The following is a 27,970-nucleotide window of genomic DNA, read 5'->3' as shown; positions in this document are numbered from 1 at the left end:
TATATATTTGATTCACTAGTTTTTACTGGTAGAGAGGTCTTTTTAAAAAGTACGAACAAATCTGCCATTTCAAGTCATTTATTTTGGTGTTTTATGACAATTTTAATTAAGAAACTGTGAAATCTAATTAGCAATTCTTACAATGTGTTCTGCAAACAAATTCCATTATCTCGAAGGAATGAAATACTAATTAACTTCAGACTAATCGTACACAAAAAGAAATTAAGAAAAAGATATATGCTAATGTCTTTCACTTACATGGCTGTATACAATAAATTTGAATACTGATAATTTGAATATTCTTATCACAGAAAATATAAAAGAGTAAGGATTTGGGAATAATATTTCATTTAGACAAAACATAAAAGCATTATAAAATGATAGTCTGTGATCACTTGTGAGAAATTAATAAACAATAAAATATATACTTAAAATTATAAATATTTTTACCTAAGAAATTATTGGATTTAAGATCATTTCTCTTTACACTTGTTCATTTGCTCCTGATACAAGTAATAATAATAATAATAATAATGATTTTTTGCCAACTCTGGGCACAAAATATGCAACATATCAAATATTGCCCGCTTTGTTTAAGGCAATACTGTCATACAAGCATTATTTCATGACCAAGTGTGGACAAAGTTTGGACACAGGAGTGACCCCCCAGTTGACCCCTCATCTGACCCTATGAAGGACATGATCTAGTTAATTATCTCTGCAGCCAACTCCATGAGTTTGGGAAACCTGAAAGTTCTCTTTTTCCATGTATCTGGGATGCCTTCTACTCCAATCTGAAAAACAAGAGAGAAGTTTATGAGTCATTCTTACAGGGACTTGCGATGTTATCAAATTGATTTTAAAAATGTTGCTAATGATTCTTGTGTACATTTTTTAGGCACTTGCTAATGCTTGTGTACATCTGCTCCACTGAATCCTCTTTTATAAGATCATATTTGTATTCTTGCACTTGTCTGGGGTAATTTTAATTCTTGTATTCCACAAGTAGAAAATGCATTTTAAACAGGCAGGCAGTGGCATGTACATGGTTTATTTATATTAAAAACAATTTATCTGCTCATGTGTGTCAAACCTTGCCAGTGGGAAAAAAAGAAATTCCACAGTGCAACAAAACTAGAGTTGAAATAAGAATTTCTTATACTTTAATGTCATACTTTATTTTTTTACCTGTGCACCAAAGCAAGCTCCTAGAAAAGAGTTTCGGGAGCAGCAGCAGCCCCCAGTACGCAGTGTCTTCCTGATGGCGGAGACGTAGCCGTCACTGGTGATAAGGGCGTGCACAGCTGTTTGGAAGGCACCCGGCAAGACTGGGAAAAGTGAACATTAACATCTTTGTTATGATCATTCCTTTACTGACCATGTGGAATTTTGTCTATTAGAAAAACGTTTAGATTTCAATTAAATTTTTTGCTTGTTGTTGAATGAACAAAATTGTTCAAAGGTCAACTTGCAATTACAAAATAAATACTTTCAGAATTAAATAAATAAATAGTACTACCAGATAAGCGATGTATTTGACAATTTATTCCAGGAGTATGGAAAATGCAGCTTTATTTTTTCCCTAGTATTCTGCTCATAAGAAAATATTCTTAAAATCATTTCAAATTTGACTCTTAGTTTTTACCTCAGTCAAACCTGAAAATGTTCCTAGCCACCTCTTGGTGTGGTGTGTTCTTTTTCTCCAGCACCTCCCTAAGAAAAGTGACCACTGCTCTATCCAGGTCCTGGGGGTTGTTTCTGTGAGTATCTTCTAACTGTCCCATGGCAGCCCTGACAGCCTCCTCCCCTGGGGCTGGGCCATTCAGGATGAAATACTCTATAATTCTGTAATGACAGGATGAAATATGTGTTATAAATAATTATTTGGTATTTCACTGGGGATTAAAATAATAATAATAATAATAATAATAATAATAATAATAATAATAATAATAATAATAATAATAATAATAAACAAACAACTAAATAATAATCAGATGATACTCATAAAATTAAAACATATTATATTTTTACATACTTTATGACACTTTGTATTGATCCAAAATTGACATTGTTCTAAATGAACACTTAGTGGAACTAGTCACAGTCCTCGGGGGGGGGGGGGGGGGGGGGGGGGGGGGGGGGGGGGGGGGGGGGGGGGGGGGGGGGGGGGGGGGGGGGGGGGGGGGAGGAGGGGGGGGTAGGAAGGGGCTGTACCCACTTATGTGTAAGACAAGGACCTCTTACCTGGCAGCAGCCATGCCTAGCACCACAGTGGTGTCAGATTCCTGGGTCAGTCTGATGGCATCTTCTACTTTCTCTAACATGTCTGGCTCTCCGGCAAACATAGCCACTACTGGGGCGATCTTGGCAACACTGTCCATCTGCTCATCTGTAGGGGAACCTGGGGTTTAAAAAGTGGAAGATAAATTTAAAGTAATCTAAGTATGAAAGAAAAGGTGTTAACTTGTATGTTAGAATATAATAAGCTTTGACAGAAAATAAATTAATTGTAAATGAAATTTTTGGCGTTAATTCTAATGTGAAAACAATGTTTGTGATGATCAGTTTTTTAGGACCTACTGTTAAAAATGTCATACCAAGAATGCATTGATCATACTAAGTTAACTATAATAAAATCATAGGGTAAACAAGACATCATTGCTTCATAAAATGACATGTCATGATCAAAGAAATAAATCTTGGAGCAAAATAAAAGGCAGGTCTATCAGTCAAAGAACCATGCATCACAGGTAATAAAATATGGCCAGTCATCTGGTGGCAGAACTTAAACCAAATCCATGTTGAATTAGCCAGGATCTGCATATTATCAACCCGAGTGCCACCAGTGATCGATGCGCCCCAACCCAATCTGACACAACTGAGCAAATCATGGGCAAGAAAGAGTGTTTGAAAGACTTTGAAACCTACTGTACGGGTATATATACAGGGGTATATATGTATATACCTACCTGTTTTGGCCTGGCCCTCTTCGACTCTTTTCAAGAAGTGTTTCATACTGAACTGTTTCCATGGTCCTTTAATAGGGAAGTTCTTCCCAACACCTAAACAAGGAAATTATCAGGGGTTAAGATTCAAAATAAATAATTAAAAAAAGATAATACATGTAATAAATTATTTCCATCACTTACAGTTATATCTGTATAATATCTGATGATTGGGAAAAACATCATATAATCATAATTGTATGAAATTTTATTCATTTGCTGAAAGTGTATATTGATTAAGACTGATTATTTTGCTAACAATTTTTCTACCCAAACAAAAAGCAAAATCCAAGCATCTGTTATATCTTAGACCACTGACATCCTCATTATTTCTCTTGCAGTGATATATTACCTGATTTCCACTTATAATCTTTGTTCAACTCATCATCATATTCTGAGCCTGGGCCAAAGAACTTATAAGTGCGCTCCTTCTGATCTTCCAAATTAAAGCCTAAAATAGACAAAACGAAGGCTAGATTTAATTTATATTGAAACTATGAAGAAAGAATTTTTACTGCATACAAACATTCAATATGCCACATCATGTAACTGTATGAATGCAATCAAACCGTGTCTTTAAATTTCAAGAATTTATACTGTGCTAATAAATAAATAAATAAATAAATAATAAGTTAGAATGAAAAATATTTAAAAAAAAACAAAACAAAATTATGATAAAAATTTTAATTCAAAAATTAATGTTCACTTCCATTAAATGTAATTTTTTTAAAAATCTAGTCCCAAAATTAATTTACAAAACAACTGGACCTTTAGACTTTACTGTGCATCTATAAGGTGAAGAGGCTTTTATCAATCATCATATATCTGACCTTTACAGTGAGAGAAAGACTCCAATAACACATAAGCCAGGTCTCCATAGCAACTCTGCCGTCCAGTTTCAATGCAGTAGTAAGGGTTGGCGGACGGTTCCCAAAACTCGACCTCCTCTCTGTCTCCTATGATGCCAGCCAATTTCACGGGGTCATAGTTCCAGTGGAGAGGCTGACCTTGTGTGGAAGAGGAATTTTGAGATTAATAATGTATCATTAATTATAATTGTATACTTAATGCATACCAGTCTTATGAAAGGTATATAAAGTGATGATAATATTAATTTGATCATGAACCTCAAAATCATTACCAATTCCACACACATTTCCAAAACTTCTTGTGTTTTAAAATCAGTTTTTTTTTAATTTTCAGAAGTGTTTTAATAAGTTTTCCATAATATTAATTATAGGTCAAAGGTCAATGACTTGCAAAATTTTCTCTGATATCAATTTCATTCAGCCAACCTTGTATAACTTATTTTATAATATACTGGGGGTAGGATAGTATAACTACTTTTGGAAATTTACATAAATAAAAATCTTACTTGCTGCATCAGCAACTGCCGCTCCAACTATGGCCCCTAACTTTCTCTGTCCCACAGACAACATTTACTCATGCATTGTTAACTTCAAGTTATCTCAGACCTTTGCTTTCTGACATTCTCCACGAGTCTTTAAGGTCAGCCGCAAGGTGGCGTATAATGTTTACACTGAAGCTTTCAATATGTACCAATAGATGGCAGCATCGTATGGAGAGCGAAAAAAAAACTTGCTCATAGCTTTCAAATCTTCAAAGACAATGTATTATTTCTTAAAACATTTTTTCATATGTTTGTGGAATTGGTAAATATGATTTTGAAGTTCTGATACTGGTCACCAGTGAGATTATCTTGGACTGTTTTCACCTCTGATTGGCTGCTGTGAGGACACGCAAGGTGTCGCTCTCAGGTCAAAGAATGTTTACAATTTGGCAGGGTGAGAGGGCACCGAGATCGTAAAATCTGGTTTGCAGAGTCCGCGGTGCTGCTTGAGCAATTTTTTAATGAAAAGGTGGGTTTTATGGAACTGCTTGGAGCAATGATCTTATCAATTTGCACAAGACGGAAGTTGCATAAGCATAATTACCAGAAATCCGCATGCCTGATGTTCATCACGTATTACAAACATTGTAGTTACTACAGTACTACTACTTTACACTGAGCAACCCTCGGACATAATACAACCAAATATATCAGTGGCGGATTTAGAGGGGGCGGGTGAGGGGGTTCCTGGCCCTCCCATCCCTTCGATTTCTGAAAAAATCACACCAAAGTTTCCCTCTTTAAATGAGAATTTTGACTAGCTTGTTCAAAGTTCTAAACCGTACCAAATGGCACCGTTTGCCCTCTAGGCTCTAAGACCCCATTTCCATAGATTTTAGATCGATCTATCCCTTTGGAGAGTCTCACTTGATTACTGTCAGCTTAGCCGGCTTAAGCGTCTGTCCCGCCTACTGAAAGCTGCAAGGGGGTAATTAACTATGGTGCGCGCTCGGCTGACTGCAATTTAGCGTGAACCCCCATGGTCGATCTAAATCTTAATATCTGGATCGATCTAAATCTCTGGGAATACACTCTAAAATACCAAAAAGGGGGGGGGGGGGTCGGCTTCTCATCTGCAGACCCCCCTTCAAATAATCCTGTATCCGCCCTGTATGTTACTGCACAAGGTTCAATTGGAGACAACACATACCATAAATAGATATTGTTCATTATTTAATTAATGTTTAACGTGCAAACTAATATAATACTTTTACAGATGTATTATGTTCCCATCAATCGGATATTTACGGGTAGATTTTGATGGAAAGGAGAGATGCTGCAGAAGAATCATTTCCAACACTGGGGACATTTATCTACATAACCCACCAAACCTATGATAATCTTAATTTGAAGCAAGCACCAGATAACAGTATTGTCTGTCCAGAAGAACTCACTGTCCAACCATTATATGGGTTATTTTACTGATTTACAAGTTGGATATTTATTGCCCACAGATTTTAGAGAACTTTACAGCTCACACAATCAGATATGACAGGTCCAAAAGGAGCGGGCGGGGCTTCCTCTGGAAACCACGAAGATGAAAGTCGTCCAGTGCTGTTGAAAGCTCAAACCTCCCGCACCTACGCCTTTGTAAGATTCATTAACAAAACCGCCCGTCATGTAGATGTAATTTGGCTGAATTACGAAGGTGCTAGAGTCCGCTATAAGACTCTGAGTCCAGAACAATGGGTGGACGTTAACACTTTTGTTGGCCACCCCTGGATATTCCGAGACAGTGTCTCTGGGGACAGACTGGTAGTGCAGCATGAGGCGGTCTATGAACCAGAGGGATGGAATATAGAGGAAGGATGGCCACCTACCAGGAGACTGGTCAGCATCACTATACCGGGTAAGTGGGATAGTTTATATAGGCTTTCCAGGTAAGTGGGAGAGTTCATAGGCATGCCAGGTAAGTGGGAGAGTCCATAGGCATGTCAGGTAAGTGGGAGAGTTCATAGGCATACCAGGTAAGTGGGAGAGTTCATAGGCTTGCCAGGTAAGTGGAAGAGTTCATAGGCATGCCAGGTAAGTGGAAGAGTTCATAGGCATACCAGGTAAGTGGAAGAGTTCATAGGCATACCAGGTAAGTGAGTTCATAGGCATACCAGGTAAGTGGAAGAGTGCAGAGGCATGCCAGGTAAGTGGGAGAGTTCATAGGCATGCCAGGTAAGTGGAAGAGTTCATAGGCAAACCAGGTAAGTGGAAGAGTGCATAGGCATGCCAGGTAAGTGGGAGAGTTCGTAGGCATGCCAGGTAAGTGGAAGAGTTCATAGGCAAACCAGGTAAGTGGAAGAGTTCATAGGCATGCCAGGTAAGTGGAAGAGTTCATAGGCATGCCAGGTAAGTGGGAGAGTTCATAGGCATGCCAGGTAAGTGAGAGGGGTCATAGGCATACCAGGTAAGTTGGAGAGTGCATAGGCATACCAGGTAAGTGGAAGAGTTCATAGGCATGCCAGGTAAGTGGGAGAGTTCATAGGCATGCCAGGTAAGTGGAAGAGTTCATAGGCATACCAGGTAAGTGGGAGAGTTCATAGGCATACGAGGTATGTGGAAGAGTTCATAGGCATGCCAGGTAAGTGGGAGAGTTCATAGGCATGCCAGGTAAGTGGGAGAGTTCATAGGCATGCCAGGTAAGTGGAAGAGTTCATAGGCATACCAGGTAAGTGGGAGAGTTCATAGGCATACAAGGTAAGTGGAAGAGTGCATAGGCATGCCAGGTAAGTGGAAGAGTTCATAGGCATGCCAGGTAAGTGGAAGAGTTCATAGGCATGCCAGGTAAGTGGGAGAGTTCATAGGCATGCCAGGTAAGTGAGAGAGGTCATAGGCATACCAGGTAAGTGGGAGAGGTCATAGGCATACCAGGTAAGTGGAAGAGTTCATAGGCATGCTAGGTAAGTGGGAGAGTTCATAGGCATGCCAGGTAAGTGGAAGAGTTCATAGGCATACCAGGTAAGTGGGAGAGTTCATAGGCATACGAGGTAAGTGGAAGAGTTCATAGGCATGCCAGGTAAGTGGGAGAGTTCATAGATATACCAGGTAAGTGGGAGAGTACATCAGTATAGATATCTCTATAGCTCAAGAGATAAGATTGAATGTGACATGCAATTATTTATTTGGTTTGGTACGTTGAGGATGAAGGTCCATTCAAAAGGCTGGATCCATAAATGGAATCTGATACCTCTTTCTATTTCAGTTGCTCTTAAGAAATGAAATATATATCTGTTTACCTTCATATATAAGTACTATAACCCTATTTATGTCATACTTTTATTGAATATATATATCTTTAACTGTACTCTCACTTATTTTAAACCATGCAAACTTGTGTGTGTGTGTTAATAGTTTTGATGATTATTAAGATTATAAGAAGTGCTCTTACTACCTTTGTGCCAAAAAGAAATTTTGACCTGTGACAAAGCATTATCTTGAATTTTTCTCTTTTTTCAGTTTATCCCCTGAAGGAAAGGTGCATCCAGTTGATAAGAAGATACGTAAAAGATGAAGATATCAGTAGTTTAGAAATACCTAGATCATTACAGCAAGACATTAGAAACACCAGAAGCAACTTTGTTCCTTTGATAGACAGACAGGCATTATTGAATGAACAGCAGCAGCAAATACAACAACATTTAGTGCAGCAACAGCAACATCATCAACACCATCATCATCACCAAGAACCACAGTTGTAGTGTTAGTTATTATGTTTATGTGTAGTGGCTGTGTGTATGTGCTTAGAGGAATCCAGTGGCTGATTTAGATGGGGGGTTAAGGGGGGTCCTGAGTCCTGCCCCCCCCCCCCCCCCCCCCTTCAGTCTTTGAAAAAAAAGTCATATTAATTTTCCCCTCTTGGAATTAGAATTTTGACAAGTTGAATCATAGTTCTAAACCATACTCATAGTTCTAAACCATACCAAATGGCTTTATTCACCCTCTAAAATACCAAGATTTTTCGGGGCCCTTCAGCGGGGTGTTGGGTCAGCTTTGTGTCTGTGGACCCCCCTTCAAATATTCCTGGATCCGCCCCTGGAATCTATGGCAAAAAATATTAAGTCTCCCCACCCCTTTTTAAAGGAAAAATGCAAAATCTGAACTGCACATTCCAAATATGGCACATGCTGCTGTTATTGATTATCATCATTATGAAGTTCATGATTTTATTCAACATCCATCAAGTGTTCTTTTTTCACATCTTTTACAGTAGAATTTAGTATCATAAAAACATTCAAAAAAGTTACAAAGCTGTGTAGATAACATCGTGAATGGAGGAAGTATGAGAAATGGTGCAAAAAATAAATTGGATAAAAATGTAATATTATTTCGGGTTTCATCAATAAATGTACTTAAAAGAAGTGGGTTTAATTGTCAGACAAATTCCCCCAGGATTATAGAGGGAAATGAAATGCATTAGCTTTTTTTATGTTATATAGTGTATTTAAACCAACATTTATACATCGTTGTGTATTAAAAAATAGTGCATGCAAAAAATATGGTGCTTGAAAGTGTATATTTATTTGAATAAACATCAGCAAATTACATGAGAGGAATCGTGAATACCAGTCGCAATGCCGTTCTCCGCCAGAGCACAACTGCTGCAATCGTATCATCTATGGTGATGCAGAATAGAATAGGATAGAATATTCCCAAGACAAAGTTCTATCGTTTCACACACACACACACACACACACACACACACACACACACAAATCGTAATCAGTTCGTGAAGTTCTTGACAGATTCGTATATATTCGTGGTCAGTTCTTGCAATTCTTGATCAATCACGAACTGATTACGATTCAACCACGAATCCTGAAATTTGCCAATTCCTGGCGATTCGTGGTCTGTGTGAAATAGGGGCATAACACCGTGCTACGTTAGCTTATCAATAGATGCTGAACGGAAGATTGGGACGGGCCTTCAGCAAGAAAATATGGGAACTTTTCACATTATTCGTCATGATGCAACCTAAAATACAGCTGCGTTCTATTTTTAATGTACCTAAAACATTGACAGAATTAAAGAACCAGATACCGCCAAAAAGCACCACCAATACGTCCGCTCGTGTTAAGGAGAAGGATGTTCAACTCTCGAAGAATCGTACCGTACTTCTCAAACGATAACAGTGACTCCAAATATCTTCGTGCTTATCAGAGTCTTTAATATTCCTGTCAACCTATGCGGTAATTTTCGCTTAAGATTAATGGACAAAGAATGAAAAAGCATACCTCTATTTAATAGTTGTGACACTATAAAGACTGCGTTCTTAGAAAATATTGTAGATTTATCTATGAATTGTTAACAAATTAATGTGTGTGTGTGTGTTCACTCACGCAAACACACATATATATAATCGTAATAGTAGTAATAAGGAATTCATCGATTTCTTCGAAATGTGAGAGTAAATTTCGATGTTGTATTCATAATTAAAATATCTAGTAATGAACATTAATGACTTCTCTACGACAGCCATTAGCCGCTCCTTCCCTTGGGAATTCTAGATGGCGTTAATCTATTTACTTTTAATCTTTTTATTACACTGATGTATCTTCAACTAAATTGTTCCAAATTAAAGGATATATATAGTTTTACGCTTAGAGGTGTGTTACATGTGACGCCATTAGATTGATCACGCTCACTCATCGCGTGGAGGTATTTTCCCGTTAAAAATGACGCAGCCCCGTCAACCAACCTTGCCACGTCATAGCGTATTGGGACATCATGTTAATAGGCACCATAGGAGCTACGTCGTGTGGATAAGTGCGTAGAACCGTGTATTGGTGGATCTCCACTGGCATGGAAAAGAAAAGACAAATACTACTGATGACGTCAGATTACCCCTCAAAAAAAAAAAATAATAATAATAAATAAATAAATAAATAAATAAAAAATAAATTAAAATAAAATAAAATAAAATAAAATAAAAATAAATAATTAATTATATAAATACATAATATCCCTTTTTTTCTGATCAAGCATTCACCGCCTATCTAACATTGTGTGTTGGTGCAGTGTTATTTCATCAATGAAAAGAAGCTTACACCCCTGTTTTTTCTCACCTGAGTGTCTTTGACAAAACTTCGTACCAAATACATTTACTGAACTTAGAAAGTTGTGTACACAGTGAGGCATAATATTTTCACTTATCGAGGATGGTAACCTAAAATATTTAACAATATCTCATGGCTATTAATATTAATGTTTCGACAATTTATGAGCAATGTCAATATAATTTCATCATTCTCATATTCCAAAAACTTACACCGTCTCGGAACTGGCGGAATAATTGATGTAATTCGTTCCAGATGATTAAATTAGATTATTATATTTTTTTCTTTCCATATAAAAACAATCGAGTTCCACGCAAATAACGAACTTTCATTTTTTTCTGGTGACTGGATTAATTTCTTTTCTGGCAAAGCTCCAAGGCTTATCCCAATTGTCACAGGAAGATGCTTATTACAACATTTAAACATAATAAATACATTATCTATTGATGATAGTAATATTTCCTTAGGGGAAACGCTGTGCGTTTTTTGCAAGCCCGGGAGTGTCTTTGGTTGTTTTCAAGTTGTGTTCGATAAAAGACGACCGGAAGTCAGTATTACTCTTCAGAATTTCAGACTGAGAGTATTAACACACACACACACACACACACACACACACACACACAGAGAGAGAGAGAGAGAGAGAGAGAGAGAGAGAGAGAGAGAGAGAGAGAGAGAGAGAGAGAGAGAGGTTGCCAGAAGAAAATAAAATAAAATGAGTGGTTCTTCAAGTAACAAAGTTAATCACAGATCTTGTCAAACATCCAACTTAGTCGACCACAGCTCTCTGACAGTGATGTAGCGCCCTGGTGTATGTACTACAGAAACACTGCCACGCGTGCGGTGACAATATCAGGGATCTTCTCCCAGTTTTCAGTGCTTCCCGTCAACCCTTGGGGAAAAGTCGAATATGATGATGTATGTGTTGTGAACAGTGCTCTACACGGGTACCGTAGAATAGGCCATTTGCAGCTAGATGACTAGATGGTGATTTCTTTTGTTTATTGAAGAACTTGCTCTCCAGCATTCTTTTGCTTACCACCAACTCTTCATGATCAGTAAACAAAAAAGTCAACTTCAAGCTGCAAAAGGTCTATTATGAAGGAAAGGGGGCCTGTTCGTTTTCATCCCAGAAGTTCTTAAAAATTACGCCCTCCTCTTTACAAAAAAACCCGATTTTTTCCGAAATTCAGGGAACAAAATAACTGAAATTAAAAATTATTTAATTTCAAGGATTTAACCGACCTAAATAACGAATTTTGTAATAACAACGTATTTCTTAGACTATTTAAAAGCTCTGAATGGCTCCGTCTCTTTTCGATCAACATCAACAATCAAGCATCTTGCTTGCCCTTTTCTCTCTATTGGCGGCAACCAGAAAGCTAAATGAAACGGCTCCGAAATTTAATTACTAGGCCCCTGGCGCGTGTGGCAGCCGGGGAGACCATTAGAGGATCATTTGGCTTTGTTTTCAAGTGGGGTCGGCCATATTTGATCCGCGGGCTAGTTAGTGAGCGGATCATCTGTTGTGACAGCGGCCATTGTGTTGCATGCCAGCATTAATTAAAAGAAATTAGTCAATATCATCATAATTATAAAAAAAATGAAAATAAGAACGCCTTTTGTGTCCTTTTTAAAGCGAAGTTAGTTTAAAAACAAAATGATATACACACGTTTTGACGTGGATGTGGGCATTTCCGGTAAATAGACCAATGTTTACTAAATATTAGATTTTGTTGACCGTCATAAAGGTAAAACACCATTAAGGCTCCATTGGCAGCTGCCATACGCTCACAAGGCGGGATAAACCCAGTGACTCGCGCTTAGTGCGTAGCGGTCGCTGAATTATTTATCATGTAGAAGCGGCTCAGGCATTTCGAGGAATTGGTCACGCGAGTTTTCGCTATAAAACTCTGATAGATGAACCATAGTGGATGATACTGTAGTGGAAGCAGCTTGCGATTCTACGCGTTTAATCGCCATTAAGAGCTTGTTAAGTGCCGACAATATATCCTATAGCAACAAAGGTGGAACGACATGACGGCGTGAAGATTCATTTTTTTGTCGTTGTATAGAACAAATATTCAGGGAAATTAACATTAGTTTCTGGTAATATTGGTGAAATATATCCAGAAGTGAAAACAGACCCAACCGGGGACGTAGTGAAACACGCGACATTTTTCACCTTTGATTTGGTATTGCTGCCTTTGCGGCCGACGCGTGTATGCCGGGAAAAGTTAGAAATAGTTTTCTATTTTGAGGTGTTGATTGACAGTTAAAGAGGAACTTCGAAGGTTACTGCAAGACGTGGATTGGCTTGAAAGCCGTGTTTCTTGTACTAGCTTTTTACTGAACCCAACCACTCCTACGCAGGAAGCACTCTCAACGCTGAGCATTCAGTGCACTTGAAGTGAGTTGATTTATTTGGTTTGAGGACGCGGGCACTGTTGAATTTAACGAACGATGACTTACCAATTCCGGGGTCACTTTAGACAGCTAAGGATCCTGAACGCAGTCGAAAGTGCTTTGTTTTTCATTGTGCTGCTTTTATCACACGACCTTGCAGATGGAAACATTTCATTCAAAGGTGAGAATTTTACTTCATAGTTAACCATTTTTTTAGATTTTTTCTCATTTACTATGCTTGCTTGCTTGCAAGTTAGAAAGAATGACGCAAACAAGCGATGTATCTAATATTTTTGGATGGAATGATGCAGATCTATTATTAAGAAAGAGGCGCAAAGAAATCTAATCTCGTGGTATCGGGGCTTGTAATCTATATGACGCAAATGAAAAAAAAAAATGTCACTTAAAGTGTTTCAGGCAGTTCTGAATGAATGTCTCAAGGTTGAAATGGTTACCATGGCATCCAGTAACAAAATATTTTTGGTAATAATAACGATAATAATAGTAATAAAACAGGTAGAAATGAAAACTCTAGAAAATGGTACAAGAATGCTGTGAACAAGGTCAACCACTTCTTAGCACCATCGTGCTTTCCTCCATATGCTGCTGACATGAACACATTTAATCACTTTCTATTCCTAAGCAGTGTAAAACTTCTCAATAACTAAGGAAATTATTAGCGACGTCGCATACAGAAAGCTATTTTTTATTTTTGCCTGTTTGTACACAATAGTAAACACAGGGGTCAGCGAGTCCAAGGAACGCTGAACGATTATACCTCTATCTTTTACTAAAAAGATGACACGTGAACATTCCCTTTTTGCTGTCTTTAAACAATTCACGGAGCGAAAATTCCTCCGCTGATGAATAAATCACGGCATCACAGCCGAAAGATTTTCAAAAAATTCCTCGCTTTCCAGACACACAGAAATAACTGAACGCAATATACGTTATCAATGTTTTAGCGGAGAGTCGTGGGTCTGAATATTTAAGAAACTGTACCTTAAAAACTTATGTTCATCGTCCAGATTTTTGTTTCTACCCCACCACTTCTGTTGGCCAAACAAGGTTTATATTAACTACTATGTTTTCGGTTATATAATCCCAGCAATACAGTTACATAAACGTTTCGCAATAAAAAAGTGATAAAGATTTCAAGGAGTCAAAGCAGCCATTCATTCAGAGTAACCACCGAGTTGCCCACCTGTAGGAACGACCAGAACGCGGAACAGACGCGTTATATGAGGGAATGTGGAACGCTAACCCAAGGTTCTGTTTATGCACGTAAAATACGCCTGACGAATTAGTTTTGGCACTTCACCCACCTGCCAATTCCACTTCCAGAAGAAACTTTTGGTGCCATTCAGAGAATTTTTTTCAGAATTGGTTGTCCATTGGCGCGTGTTTAGACGCAGCTATCAATCCAAACCGCTTTAAGGTCTTCGACGCGTCACTGGATGACCAAATTAACAGAACTAATTGTTGCATTTCGTTATTCCTTGCACGTCCCCTGAGGCAGTAGGCCGGGTCGATAAGCGGCATATGAAACTACTTGGAAGGGGTTCTGCCAAAGTCTCCCGTGTGGACTGACTGTATTTTGATGATTACTTAAAAGTATACTTCAATTGGTTTGCCCAGAGGCATAGTCTAGCCCTGAACAGGTGTAACGAAAATGAGGGTCCGTGTAACAGAAAGCCCGCCCTCTATTTACTTATAATGGTTAGGGTTAGTTTGACCTCAGTGGGTCAAAATCCCTGGGCGCAAGTCACCTGTACAAATGAATGGGAAGCGGACTCTCCATCATGGGGGACTCTCTGTCATGTTACACCGGTCGAGGTGTGGTTGATGTCTGAACGCACAGTACAATAACGGATGGATTCTCACACTATCACGTGTAGGAAGGAGTGCTCTACCTTCGCCTACCTGACAGTTGCATGGCGCCGTTCCTGGGTGTGACCTAAAGGTATGTCTTCTGCTGCGTTCACATCAAAACTATTTGAGACCGAACACCAGTCTAAAGTACGTATATATAAATGGTACAATTACAAAGAAACCGGGGGTCTCATGCGATCTGAACGCAAGTTAGGATATTTTAAACATTACACGTCTACGAAAGTCTGGAAGTCTGGTTTCACCAGATTTTCACCTTTTTTTATTTTTGGAAACACTGAAAAATGGCAAATCCCCCATGTAAAGAAAATGTGAGTTCAGTCAAGCTATAACCATTGCCTCATTTTAAGCGATTTCCCTCATCAACCATTTATACGAAAATAACTTTGCGTTCCTTTCGCGTGGAAACCACAAGTATCTTTGAAAAGAAGCCAAACGACAGAGACGCGTGCGAAGGAAAGTTAAGTCTCTCAATGGCAGGTCTACCAGTACAGTTGGAGGAGTCTGTATTTCCGAAGCTGTTCTCAGATAAGGCCTATTATTACGGCAAATGGATATAACTGAACATTAATTACGGATACAAGAAATCTCATCGTTGCCTGGTCAAACATGTATTTTGTTTGCCCTCAAATCAGTTTTCAGTGCAAGGTTTTGGGTATGTTGAGATCTTTGGATTTTTGCCTCTGGAATTTTCCAGACTATTATCTTGTTTTGACATAGGCAGCTGGTGGCAGCTGATGGTACCGCTGCCTGCCTCTTCTCTGGTCAAAAATCAAAAATAGCCTCTCGTTAAACACGCAATCCGTGTTCCCGCCATAAGACATGCGAGGCGAACGTGACTGTTAATTAATATCAATTGATCTGTCAGTGCACCACGGAGAACAAGAGACGCCCGGAATACAGCTTAATCAGAAATAGAAGACATATTTGAGGCATGCTTTCTGATATGTATCTTTGATACCACGTCGTATTAGAACTATATAACCCAACAATATAGACTTCACTGTAAATAAGTCAAAATACTTTTATGTGTCGGTAATTGAAAGAAGATGTGTCAGATATCACTATCCGAAAGAAACTCATCCACCCATCCGTTCATCGATTCGTCCATTAATAGATTTATTCAATCACACAAATTTTGATTTGGTTGATGAGAAAAGAACTTATCTGATCATATATATACCGTCAGTGAGGCAATAAGGAAGGAGCCTTCTAGGAAGCTGTTGCTAAAAGTGAACAGATGCGGAGAGCAGTGGTGCAGGTAGCTCTTCCGCGTACCACCGAATCCTCACAGGTGAAGACCTCAAGCTACGGCCGTCGTCCGGTTTATTGCATACCACTGCAAGATAGAATTCTTTGGAAGAAATTAGAAAATTTGCATTTTTTATTAGATTGAGAAATACGATTACAAATGCTCAAGGACGATTCATATATTGATTTCCCAACACATTTCACTTCTCTGTTACATGTATTCGGTGCTCTTGATACGGGAAAGTGCTGAAGAATATTGTTTATTAAAAAAAAACCCCTGACGATGTACTTTGGCTATTAAATATAGCAATTCTCCTGAGTATATCCGCTCAGGTAATGTAGCGTGATGTATCAAATAACGTAGGCGTCGGAGCAGAGAGCCGGGTGACTGCTAAACCAAATAAACACATGAAATATTAATCTCAAAGTTATGTGTGTTTTGTGCTATTTTAAAATGTCATGACAGGAACAGATAGAATATAAGTATCACCCCGGGCCGTCCCCTAGATGTACAACAAGTTACAGTTATTGTCAGGGTTCCACCAGCGTTTGATGTCACGTGCCTCGGTCAAGTTAAAGGGATAACAAGTGTTCATTTTGGCCAAAAATGAAATTTCCTAGGGTAAACGGTAATTTTTCATACTTACCAATGGTAAATGAATCCATTTCTACATTCAAAGTTAGTCCCTGTTTTTTTCTCAAGAAATTGTTGTTTTTTTTGTAATAGATTTTTACTGACTATAGCCATCTATGGAGGTCATGTGGTCTGATGACAAGCATAGATTTGAGATTAATTGCTATAACTGCCGTTTTTGTGGTAAAATAGAATACATTATATTTCTATGAGTTGTGTACAATGTATTTTATGAAATATGGATCTCATGCGAAGAGTTGTTATCCCTTTAAGCTCCAAGCAATGGGCAGAGTGGAAAGCTGTCGGGCTGTTTAATACAAACGCTCGATCTGAAGATGTGAACCATTTTTAAAACCAGGCAGCTGAAATAATCCGTGTGTTTGGCAAATACAGTAATTATATCTTCCCACTGGAAGAAGCATTAGGAGGCGTTTGTCCATCAGATGAACACTATATGTTCTAAATGATGATGATGATGATCTTACGCATGGGGACTTTTATGCATGTGATATGAAAACTACATGTAACATCCATTGTGTTTACGCAAGCTCAGATGTTACTTTAGCAGAAACAACATTTATTAGAAAGTACAAACGAATAAACAGACAAACAAAATTTATCGAAAAGAGTACAAACTAATGAAACATTTGCTTTATTATCTTACGCAAAAAAAAAAAAAAAAAAAAAAAAAAAAAAAAAAAAAAAAAAAACTCAAAGGAAAAAGAACAACACCAGTAGCTCGACATTACACATCGTAAACGTCAAAGTAATCTATTATTTAAATATTCCTGTATGAATATTTAACGGATATAAGACATAAGGTGCTTAATGAAATAGAACATGTAAGGCCGAATGGGAAGAAGCAGCATTCCATGAAAATGTTCACAAAAAAACGGAGATGGGCAAAAAAAAAAGCCGTTGACTTAATTGTTTCGTTTTTTAAACACATCTAGGTATGCAGCTATTGTGACGCAAAATAGTTTCAATTTTTTTGTAGAAAATGTACAATGAGATTTTTGTCAACCATTTGCAGTTCATTAGGATTTTTTTGTTTTTTAGATGTATATCAGACGGCAGGGCCTGAAGGAAAAAGTGTCGAAAAACGCAGGTAAGTTCACGTGTGATCTCCCTAAAAAACGAAAGACATTAATTCAATGGGATACGCTCTCGTGTTCATGTCAGTAATGTACTCACAGGATGAAGTGTCACCCCTACTGAACCAATACTTGGGGGAGATAAATGACTGTGGAATGATATGCTCCTGGTATCATTTAATTAACATCAAATATCACACACACACACACACACACAAATGTAAACCAGGCATTATAACTACTCAAGATCTGCCAACTTTGATTATTGATTACTTGATTATTATTTGAATACTCTGAATCAGGAGGTGAAACTTCTATTGTCCATTGTGTGTACAGTGTAAGTCTTGGGCACTCGTGCCCTGTTTCTGCTTTCCTCTTTCTGTCTTTGTAACGCTTATCTTCCTATAACCTTGCATTCTTGTATGAAAAATCATCTTATGAATAATACAAAACTAAAAACGCGTAATCGAGGAAACATTGCCATGCAAAGCAATTCAAGTGAGACTAAGCAGTTTTGTAATAGGCCTACTAGATCCACGGCCCTTTTAAAACTTTTAAGTTAAAATGGGTTAAAAGTCTATATATGAAAATCATTTCGCTGTACAATTACGCTTCGCAAACTAGTAATTATTATGACTGTGATATAATGACTTTATCTTGAAAATTGGATTAAGATTCACATATGTGGCAAGTCACCTGTGCGAGCAATGTACAAGCAGTCCCCACAGACACAGAACGTTTTATAACGTTACATAACGTTTTATAACGTTACCATAACGTTATCATAACATTATAACGTTTATTGTTTACATTGACGTTTAAGTAACGTTATAATAACGCTCTGTGTTTGATGGACGATATATTGACGCACAATTTATCAGGAGGGTTTGCTTCCATTACCACTGCACTGGGATTCTCTTTTTTGCAGCTTTCTCTCTCGATTGAACTGTCTCCTGATGTCTCTTCCATTCCATGTATACGGGCAATCTTCACCTCAGTACATGTAAGTCTATTATATCTGAGACCTACGGAATGTGACAGGTGTCATGCTGAAAATATTATCTCGAAATTTCGAGGTAGTATTTTGAAATTTGGACAAAACATTATTATCTCGAAATTTCGAGATATGTCAAAATTTCGAGATAATAATTTTTCATCACGACATCTGTCGGCTTCCGTATAGACCTAGCTAGCGTTTCAGTGCACATAACCTTATAATTATAATTATGTTCAGTGTGCTTATACGAAATTCCGCCTTTTTTCTGACAATGTGATTGATGTTTTTGTTTATATGTTCGTCCTTTCATCATTGGGAGCATGTTTTAATCAATTAACATCACCTTTCAGACTTCGACACTAGTTTTGCATTAGTTAATTGAATTGATTTTGCCCCAGCGATTATCAAATTGCCACTATTTTATTGTTCGGACAAGTTGACTTTATAGCGTCTATCTTGCACGTGACAGATATGTCGAGTACCTACACGTGTAAATGAAAGAAGATTGGATTAAAAGTCTCTGAGGCAATTAAAAGAAGTCATGCAATTAGAAAGTATGAAACTGATGGTTTTGTGATTATATAAAACTGAATGAATTTTGCATGGCCAAACTTTTTAGATTCATTCTGGATATACCAGTGGTACAGCTTTAGAAGAACATTTCGTGTATGTCGTCCTATTCAGTGCGCTGGTTGCTTACGAAAACTGATATAAATACAGTCCATTAAAGTATTAGTATCACTAAAGACACGCAGACTGTCATTCAGAGATCCGTGAAAACTTTTTTTCGAGTACACATACAAAAGTTAACCGCCAAAACTCAGGGTGAAAGACTGTAGGCATATTCTTCAGTTAAAATGGACCGATAAATAGCGTCCGAGTTCCATAACATACGATAATGTGGACACGCGAGACCAGTTAGCAGTGGGAAATAAAGACTTAAACGCCATTACTTTTTCAATCATGGCATGTTTTACGAGCAGTGACATAAAACATTGATATACACCGTATAATATCAGCTATAAGACCTCATTTTATTGGCCTGTATGTGTCATTTCTTTCAATTTGGGACTATGAAATGTGACAGTCACACAGAAATAATTTTATTTTCAACTTGTAAATTATTAATTGATGTTGTACCGCACTCTTACCTATAGGCCTTGAATACATAGATTGCCATGGTTAAGATGAATCATTCAACTGTGGATTGAGATTGTCATACCCGCGATCGTGCTGACCTCCAATATGCGTGCACATCACCATCAGGGCCATGGGCGTCCGCAGAAAGTTTTCCAGGGTGGGTGGGTGGGTGGGTGTGTGTGTGTGTGGGGGGGGGGGGGGGGGGGGGGTGTCAAAGTCACTGAAGGGGGAGAAAATGATTGGTTAGGTACCCGCAATAAAAATGTTCCAGTTCTAAAATTCCAGGGGGGGTCAAGTGACCCCGTTGCCCCCCCCCCCCGTAGACGCCCTACTGGGCCAGCATTACTTCCGCTCTAGATCTGGAAATATTAAAAATGAACACAGAAACGACTAACCTCCAATAAAGCATTAGATGTACGTTAATTTAGTAAAGATACTAACTTGATATAACCTGTTTTCGATAAAATACGAATGGAAAACCCTAACAAATGCTGCTGTTGTTCACCTTAAGGTAGATCGGTCGTTACGTAATTTGACGATTTGCGCAATTTCAGCGCATCGTCAATCGTCTGTAACGACACTTCAGTCTGTTTTATTAATTTAAGGAAATAAAACAATTATCTATAAGATAAACACACATTATCAACTTGTCTGTAACTCTGTATGATCGATACAGATTTTCGACAACGTTTGTCGACTATGATTCCATACGACAACTGTAGCACGTTCATAGACTTGCCCTTCAAGAAATCGTCGGAATAGCTCCTTTTCCAATTTGAATTGGCACTAGAAAATGTATGACAGCTAAAGCTCACAAATTATGCACGTAGGTGCTATGTCATGTAAAGAATAAGTGTTGTAAATTCCAATCAAAGCGGCTGCGTACATTTTGAGGTAGAACGCCCTGAATGTGCTGCTGTAGTTTAGATTTCGACGAAAACCGGAAGTGCGTCGTAACGCCACTCATTTGGACTTAGAGAAATTTGGACTGAGAAATATTTCGTAGCTTATACAAATGTTCAGAAAATGACCATAGGATCTACAGCTTGAAGAAAATTCACTTATCAAAATTGAAACTGCGTTATATTATACAGAAAAATTGTGCACTTCTGACCTTCACTTGTCAGTGTAAACAAAGTGTACTGAACGCACCGCAAGCAAGCACGTGAATGCCGCATTTGATACTTTGTATCAGACGCTTCATTTTACTTGACAACACAGTGTTTACGATGTCACGTTCATGTTATATTCATTAATAAATAACAACGGCAATAAACTATTTTCATATGCATGAGTATTTCCCTTATTATTCTCTTCAATAATTTTGTTGTACAATGTAAAGTTAATGGCTTACACCTTCTCATCAGTTTGACAAATCTGAAAATAGCTGAGTATACTCACTTCAACTGTTAAACATAACGAAAGTTTTAAATGTACTTAGATGTCTCTTCACACACACACACTAAAAAAAAAAAAAAAACATAAAAAATAACGATTTAGTGAAAAACACCCATTTTCCCATTGATTTGAATGGGGACTTCCGACTATAGTGCGTCACGCAGGGTGTAACGCACTTCAACTTGGCGTAGTTCTCTTATTTGGTCGGTGACCCCCATATTTTTTTTGCAAAATTAAAATCTACTTGGATGCCTCTTTACACAAAAAAGTTTTTTTTTAAATTCAAACGTTAGAAAAATCATAAAAAATAACGTTTTGGTGAAAAACACCCATTTCCCCATTGATTTGAATGGGGACTAGTGCGTCACGCAGGGTGTAGCGCACTTCAACTTGGCGTAGTTCTCTTATTTGGTCGGTGACCCCCAACTTTTTTGGTAAAATTTAAATGTACTTGGAGGCCTCTTTACACAAAAAAAAATTTTTTAAAAAATTCGATCGTCAGAAAGTCATAAAAAATAATGCTTTAGTGAGAAAACACCCATTTCCCCATTGATTTGAATGGGGACTAGTGCGTCACGCAGGGTGTAGCGCACTTCAACTTGGCGTAGTTCTCTTATTTGGTCGGTGACCCCCAATTTTTTTGGTAAAATTTAAATGTACTTGGAGGCCTCTTTACACAAAAAAAATTTTTTTAAAATTCGAACGTCAGAAAGTCATAAAAAATAATGCTTTAATGAGAAAACACCCATTTTCCCATTGATTTGAATGGGGACTAGTGCGATATGCAGGGTGTATCATATTTGGGGCTAGTTCTCTTATTTGGTCGGTGACCCCCAATTTTTTTTGCAAATTTTTAATGTACTTGGGTGTCTCTTCAAACAAAAAAAAAATTTAAAAAATTCGAACGTTGGAACATGTAACGACCGATCTACCTTAAAGCAATATGATGCAATATTTTTTCACCCCTCTGTATTTATCTTGACAGGGGATAATTTCAAAATGTAGACAGCAATGACTGCATGAATCGTTTTAAATATCAAACATTATTTGATACACTGACTTATCCATCTATTATTTCAGTTCCGGTTGCAGGGAGGCGGCTGGGTTTGATAATTACGACGCCGTTGAGGCGACAGGTGATTCCGTCCCTGGAGATGACTCCGCCAGCTACAGGGGGTTAGTTTCTTCTCCGCGCAAGAAGCCTCAAGACGCTACCCCAGAGAACAGCATTCAAAGGTAGGTGCATGTATGCGTTGATATTTCCTATGTAGAAATATTAGATTTCCTTTAACATTAACACAATTTCAATAATTGGTGTGAGTTATAAATGTAAAATTGTAATAACTAGACATTTTAGGCTATGAGGATACAGGATCATAATGATCGCGTCGAAAAATATCCTAAAATCTTGGCAGTTTCCATACTTGATTTCTATATAACCTGGTTGGGTTTAGTAACATCTGCATAACACACCTGTTATCTTCTTTCGTTGACTTTGATTTTTTCATTTTCTGCTTTCTTTGATGTTTTGTTTTCTTTGACTCAGTTTATCATTCCTACCGTAAAACTGACCGCCCCTTGGGGTAATTATACATCGGTGTGTATACCGAATTCGAATATACTGACAGTGAAAAATATCATTTAAAATGGACATTCACGGCGAGATCCCGTTTCAGGAAAGACCAGCTGCAGGTTAACCTCTGATTCATCTTCTTACGTATCCGGGGAAACAACATAAAACGGCATTAGTAAAATTGAATTAATCATTTTTGTGCCAATACTTGAAACATCACCACCCCGTTTTTTTATTCCAACACAGATTTACACAAAATCTATCAGATCACAAGCTAGGCATATTAACAGTCTATTACCGCCTTTTTTATATTCCACCACAGATTTATAACAAATCTGTTAAATCACAAAATCAATCTTATTACAATTTCCATTTCTTCCAGACTCCAGCCCTACCTGTTTTATCCGAACACCTGGTGTTACAGACAAAAATGTTCCAAGAACTCGGACTGCTGCCAGAGATACAATATATGTTCCATGAATATGTGTATCCCCTGTCTCCGCTCAGACCCCTGCCGAACTATGGCCGACTGCTGTAAAAGGTACCCCTATTGCAAGAAAAGCAGGTTCAGGGCCAAACAAGGGGAGTGGTCGGGGCAATGTGTGGACAAAAGACAGTTTTTTAATGATTAACGGTTTTCAGATTACGTTTGTGACAATCATCAATTTCATGTGGCTGGACATGTAATAAAGAAGTCATTAATTTAACTCAGTGGAAACATTCAACTTGGGGAACTATTTTGGAAAACATTTACAAAACTGTGTTTGTATTTTTGTTGTTTTCGTTTTGTGTTGAGTGTTAACTGTGAACATAGTAATATTTGACAATCTCACGGATATTGATATCCGCGCGTCCGGGAGGTAATAATTGTGACCAAATGGCACGAGACAGGGTCGTATCTTTACGGTTCAATAAAATATTTAATTGTAAGAACGCACTGTATTTTTCTATATGTTTGTACTTCAGCTGTGATAATAGCAAAATTAATTCTTGCAAAATCTTTGATTTTTAGAGACCCTCATTCTTGGCTATGATAAATCAAAATAAAATAGAAATTAAATATTTCAGAAGATCTCATGTCTGAAAAAAAGAATTTTTCAAAGGGGAAAAACCTTTTTAGTTAAAACTTGCAGCCTTCTTGACAGCTTTTTCGCTTAATCAATTGACATACAAGTAGATGTTATAAAAAAATAATTAACCCGATTAAATATTTAAACACGAAACAATGCTTATTTACATTCACATCTTGACTGCTAAGTATCATTTAAAACTCTTGCATCGCTATTCTAAATTGATAAAAGGTAATTTCCCAAGTTTTCAATCAGCAGAAGCACAAACTAAATGTATCGAATGTTTAAAATCTACATTCAGTACTAAAAGTTTTTAAAATTCTCTTCTCAATATTTATTCGTGATTTTGTTTTATGTTCTGCAAGAGGCGTATCCAGATAGCTTCTGTACGATCACTTCCCCCCAAAAAGGTGTTTCACAGCTGAGTTTCCAAAACGTTCTCATTCATTTGCCTCAGTTTTGGATGTAGATGATATTGCAATGCACTGAATATATCATTTAATGTTCTTTTAGAAGGGACTCTAAAAATAACTATTCTATACGCACGGGACGGTTTACAATGGCATTCCAATACGGTTGAAGTTGTGTTGGCTCATTACTAAATTTGCATTCAAAATTATAAAAAATATACTTATGTTTTGACACTGTTTTGTTAGCTTTCAAAATCAACATTTACATATATGAAAATACTCAAAAACCTTAGAAAAATTTATAATTGGAATTCAATTTTCTATATACCTCATTTTAAGGATAAAATTTGTCTCTGATTAACCAATCAAGGTGAAAGTCGAGTGTAGGCTTCCCAAACTGCCATCGCAATTGTGGTAGGTTGGACAAAACAATTAGCGTATCCAGAGAGGTAAATTGACAGCCGTGGAAACGTGGGCGTGCAAAATTCGGATTAGCTTTCATCGGATGCGTACGATTTCATTATTTTTAGCAGAGCCTTTGGTTACGATTCAGACGTGTTGATAATAAAACCCGATTCCCAACTAAACTACAATGTAAAGGACAGTCTGAGGACGGCGCTAAAATACCTTGACGCCGAATATAACGGGTTTGAACACACTTTACAGGGGCGGATCCAGGATTATTTGAAGGGGAGGGGAGGGGTGGTCCGCAGATGTGATGCCCCCACCCCTACTTGGCGTGGGGTTAAAATTTTTTGGTATTTTAGAGGGCGAACGGTGCCATTTGGTACGGTTAAGAACTGTAATTCAGCATGTCAAAATTCTAATTTCAAGAGGGGACCAGAAATCGATGGGGGGGGGGGGAGGTCAGGACCCCCCTGCCCCCCCTCTAAATCCGCCACTGCTTTAGTTAAAACGGACTGCTAAACATCTCTTTCCATCTTATTTGTAGTTTCGGTTGCGCGAAGACAAATGCCTTGAATGCAAGCAAAAATAATTGCTTCCATCTGGCAAAAAGTTACAGGGTCACAGTACAAAATAAGTGTACATACATGTAACTAGACAAAGACATATCTGTGACTATCTTATTGTCACCAGATGACCAATAGATGTATACATAATATAGGTCCACTGATCACATTGGCCTGGAATAAGTATTATCAGTCCATTGGCCTCGGGTTTTGAGTGCAAATCCGTTGACCATGATAACATGAGATAGGGCCAGGTCCACCGTCACAGCGTTGAGGCAAAACATCATGCATGATGGAGGATTGATTTTTTTTTGTTTTCTTTCTTTGTTGCACCTCTCTTATGTCACTGGTCCAACCTACAACATAATTAAGCAGGATTGTTAACTCATTCCGCGCATTCAGTTTTAATATGTTCCTCTTGTGCATAGTTTCCCGTTGTTCGCTGTTATTATTTTATTCAAAGCGTTTTACGACACACCTAGGCATATAAAACGCATTTGCATGATACAGGGTTGACGAAAGGACTGACACACCAGGCTTGTGAAATATTCTTCAAATGAAATCACTGAGATAACGATGTAACATGTACATATTTGAAAACATCAGACAAATACACAATCAAAATAAATAACAATAGAAAATCAATCAAAATAAGTATCAATACAGATGAAATGCAAAATGTAGCAAAATTTTCGTGTACTCTATACACAATTCTGCCCCCGGCATATGTACGTGATGAGGGATGAGCAACATATGACGAAAAGTTATATTAAAATTTACAAATATAAGGTCATGTGTCATAAATGCATAAAAGTGAAACAGATAAACTAGAGATGTCATTAGTAGAAACGCACAAAAGTCGCTCTAAGACATGGTATAGTAAATGACAAACTGTATATATATGTGCGTATACCTAGTATGTAATTAAATGCACTTGAATTGACATTTTAACACCAGTGTCTTATATCTTTATCTTTCTTCAATTCAAAATTAACCATTTTCAAATTATTTATTTTACCATTAAATTCAATTTTAAGTGATATGGGAGCTTCATATAAGTCTAGATGTTAAAGGGTCTATGTTGTGGAAAATAATTACACTTAAATGTATAAAAACAAACGGATAATCGTGTGCTAAAATGGGTAAGAGATTACCATCTCAAACTCCCCTTTCAATACTTTTTGGCCTTGGCACGTGTTTTGTTTTGCATGTTTGTGCTAAATATGTAGCAGTCCTCTTTTGTCTTACTGCTGAAAGAGGCACCTCTATGTTAATAAACTTATAATTTAACAGACGGAGCAGATAGAAAGCAGGAAGCAGCTACACTGGTTTAAAATTGTGATCCTATGTGCTTTGATACGTGACATATTCACATGTAAGAAAACTAGTGTCCATCAATCTATCTGTTTTTATACAGATGGGATAACGTATGACAGCTTATCTGATAACTTAAGGAATCTCGTACGTATATTTTTTATCCCTCTGCTGGCGTTTTTTTTTTTTTGCCGCTGATAATGAAGGGAACAAAAGGAATGAATGGGATGAGTGACATTGGACAGAAATGACAGAAGGGTGATACTATGATTATGGTTCAAATGCGTCCTGGAAGACAGCCGAGTCCACCGGGTACCCTTTCAGTGGTCACGAATGCTGCTGTTACTGCTACGATGCAACACGCACCGACTGACTGCTCTCACGAGAAACTAACAGATGCAGGAAATAAAAGCCAAGGTTTGTTTTGCTGTGGGACATTTTTTCAACCTTTCTCGTTCTCGGTCTCTTTTGGCACGAACATTAACGTGTTACTACTCCTGTTCTGCATATAGAACATATAAAATAATGTATATACTGTAGGAGTACTTACACACAGATTTTCGTGAATTGTCTCTTTCTACAGAGAGTAAAGCAAAACCTATATAATTAGTTTTAAATAAGTGTTGGATTGCAGGTATGGACGAGAAAGTAACTTGTGATTATTAATAAATTAACAATTTGAATACATTGAAATAAACTTAAGCCGTGTTGAGAAAATTTAAAACTTTTCACTTCCACTGATGCGCCCGATCATTCAATCAGTTGGGGCAGTGTGGAGATCTTGGATCGTTACCCCCTGAGGTTCAATCGAAAGATGAAGAGGGGTATTTACATCCAGGGCCGAGAACCATCGCTTAAAAAGAATCGGGGTGAGGGGGTGGGATTGGCACAAAGGTTTCCTCATCTGGAACAGTTAAATAGTGATCACTAAACTGTTCATTACACACTGTCTCATATTTCTTCAGTGTGACACACATTTTTGTGAAATGTCTCTCTCTACAGGGAGTAATGCAAAAAATATTAAATATGTTTCAAGTAAGTCTGTGACAAGTAAGTAACCGTGTCTATTAAACCGCTTTCCACTTTCAGTTTGTATAGGTTTTAAGTGAAAAGTTTAAAATCTCCGCAACATGATTGCAATATTACTCAGGTTCACTTTAATCAGAAACTTACAAAGTAAATCATTATTTGAACTTTTTCTAATCTGTTCTGTTTAACTATCTATTTGATCTCTGTCCATACTGATTTTAATGTTTCATTGGATTGCAGGTTTTGACGAGAAAGTAACCTGCACATTCTTCAAATGCAAAAACCCCCTGAGATAACGATGTATCATGCACATATTTGAAAACTTTAGACAAA

The 27,970-nt window shown here is 37.6% G+C and overlaps 3 protein-coding genes across 4 annotated transcripts; 2 read left to right on the top strand and 1 right to left on the bottom strand.

Moving 5' to 3' along the window:
• Positions 1-62: 62 nt before the first annotated feature.
• Positions 63-4,558, bottom strand: LOC106175780 (crystallin J1B). The gene is made up of 8 exons (XM_087008792.1): positions 4,384-4,558; positions 3,839-4,015; positions 3,361-3,459; positions 2,973-3,065; positions 2,248-2,404; positions 1,649-1,845; positions 1,189-1,328; positions 63-794 (listed from the first exon to the last, which is right to left on the bottom strand). Exons 1-8 carry the CDS (start codon positions 4,445-4,447, stop codon positions 705-707), a joined length of 1,017 nt encoding a protein of 338 aa, XP_086864918.1. The 5' UTR covers positions 4,448-4,558; the 3' UTR covers positions 63-704.
• A 163-nt stretch (positions 4,559-4,721) lies between these two features.
• Positions 4,722-8,963, top strand: LOC106175781 (von Hippel-Lindau disease tumor suppressor). Its single transcript, XM_087009192.1, has 3 exons — positions 4,722-4,888; positions 5,636-6,268; positions 7,867-8,963. The coding sequence occupies exons 2-3, from the start codon at positions 5,908-5,910 to the stop codon at positions 8,106-8,108; spliced, it is 603 nt and encodes a 200-aa protein (XP_086865318.1). The 5' UTR covers positions 4,722-4,888; positions 5,636-5,907; the 3' UTR covers positions 8,109-8,963.
• A 3,235-nt stretch (positions 8,964-12,198) lies between these two features.
• On the top strand, positions 12,199-23,825 carry LOC106175766 (uncharacterized). Of its 2 annotated transcripts, XM_013557904.2 has the most exons (5): positions 12,215-13,047; positions 17,701-17,749; positions 18,664-18,738; positions 22,351-22,506; positions 23,226-23,823. In XM_013557904.2, the coding sequence occupies exons 1-5, from the start codon at positions 12,924-12,926 to the stop codon at positions 23,473-23,475; spliced, it is 654 nt and encodes a 217-aa protein (XP_013413358.2). In that variant the 5' UTR covers positions 12,215-12,923; the 3' UTR covers positions 23,476-23,823. The 2 variants fall into 2 exon arrangements, with proteins under 2 accessions (XP_013413359.2, XP_013413358.2); XM_013557905.3 differs by lacking the exon at positions 18,664-18,738 and having other exon boundaries at positions 12,199-13,047; positions 23,226-23,825.
• Positions 23,826-27,970: the final 4,145 nt, after the last annotated feature.

Source organism: Lingula anatina, chromosome 3 (genome assembly GCF_051362555.1).
Source record: "Lingula anatina isolate TDL-2025a chromosome 3, LinAna3.0, whole genome shotgun sequence".
Taxonomy (NCBI): Eukaryota; Metazoa; Brachiopoda; class Lingulata; order Lingulida; family Lingulidae; genus Lingula; species Lingula anatina.
Note: the sequence above shows the minus strand (reverse complement) of the source record. Positions and strands in the feature narration are given on the sequence as shown.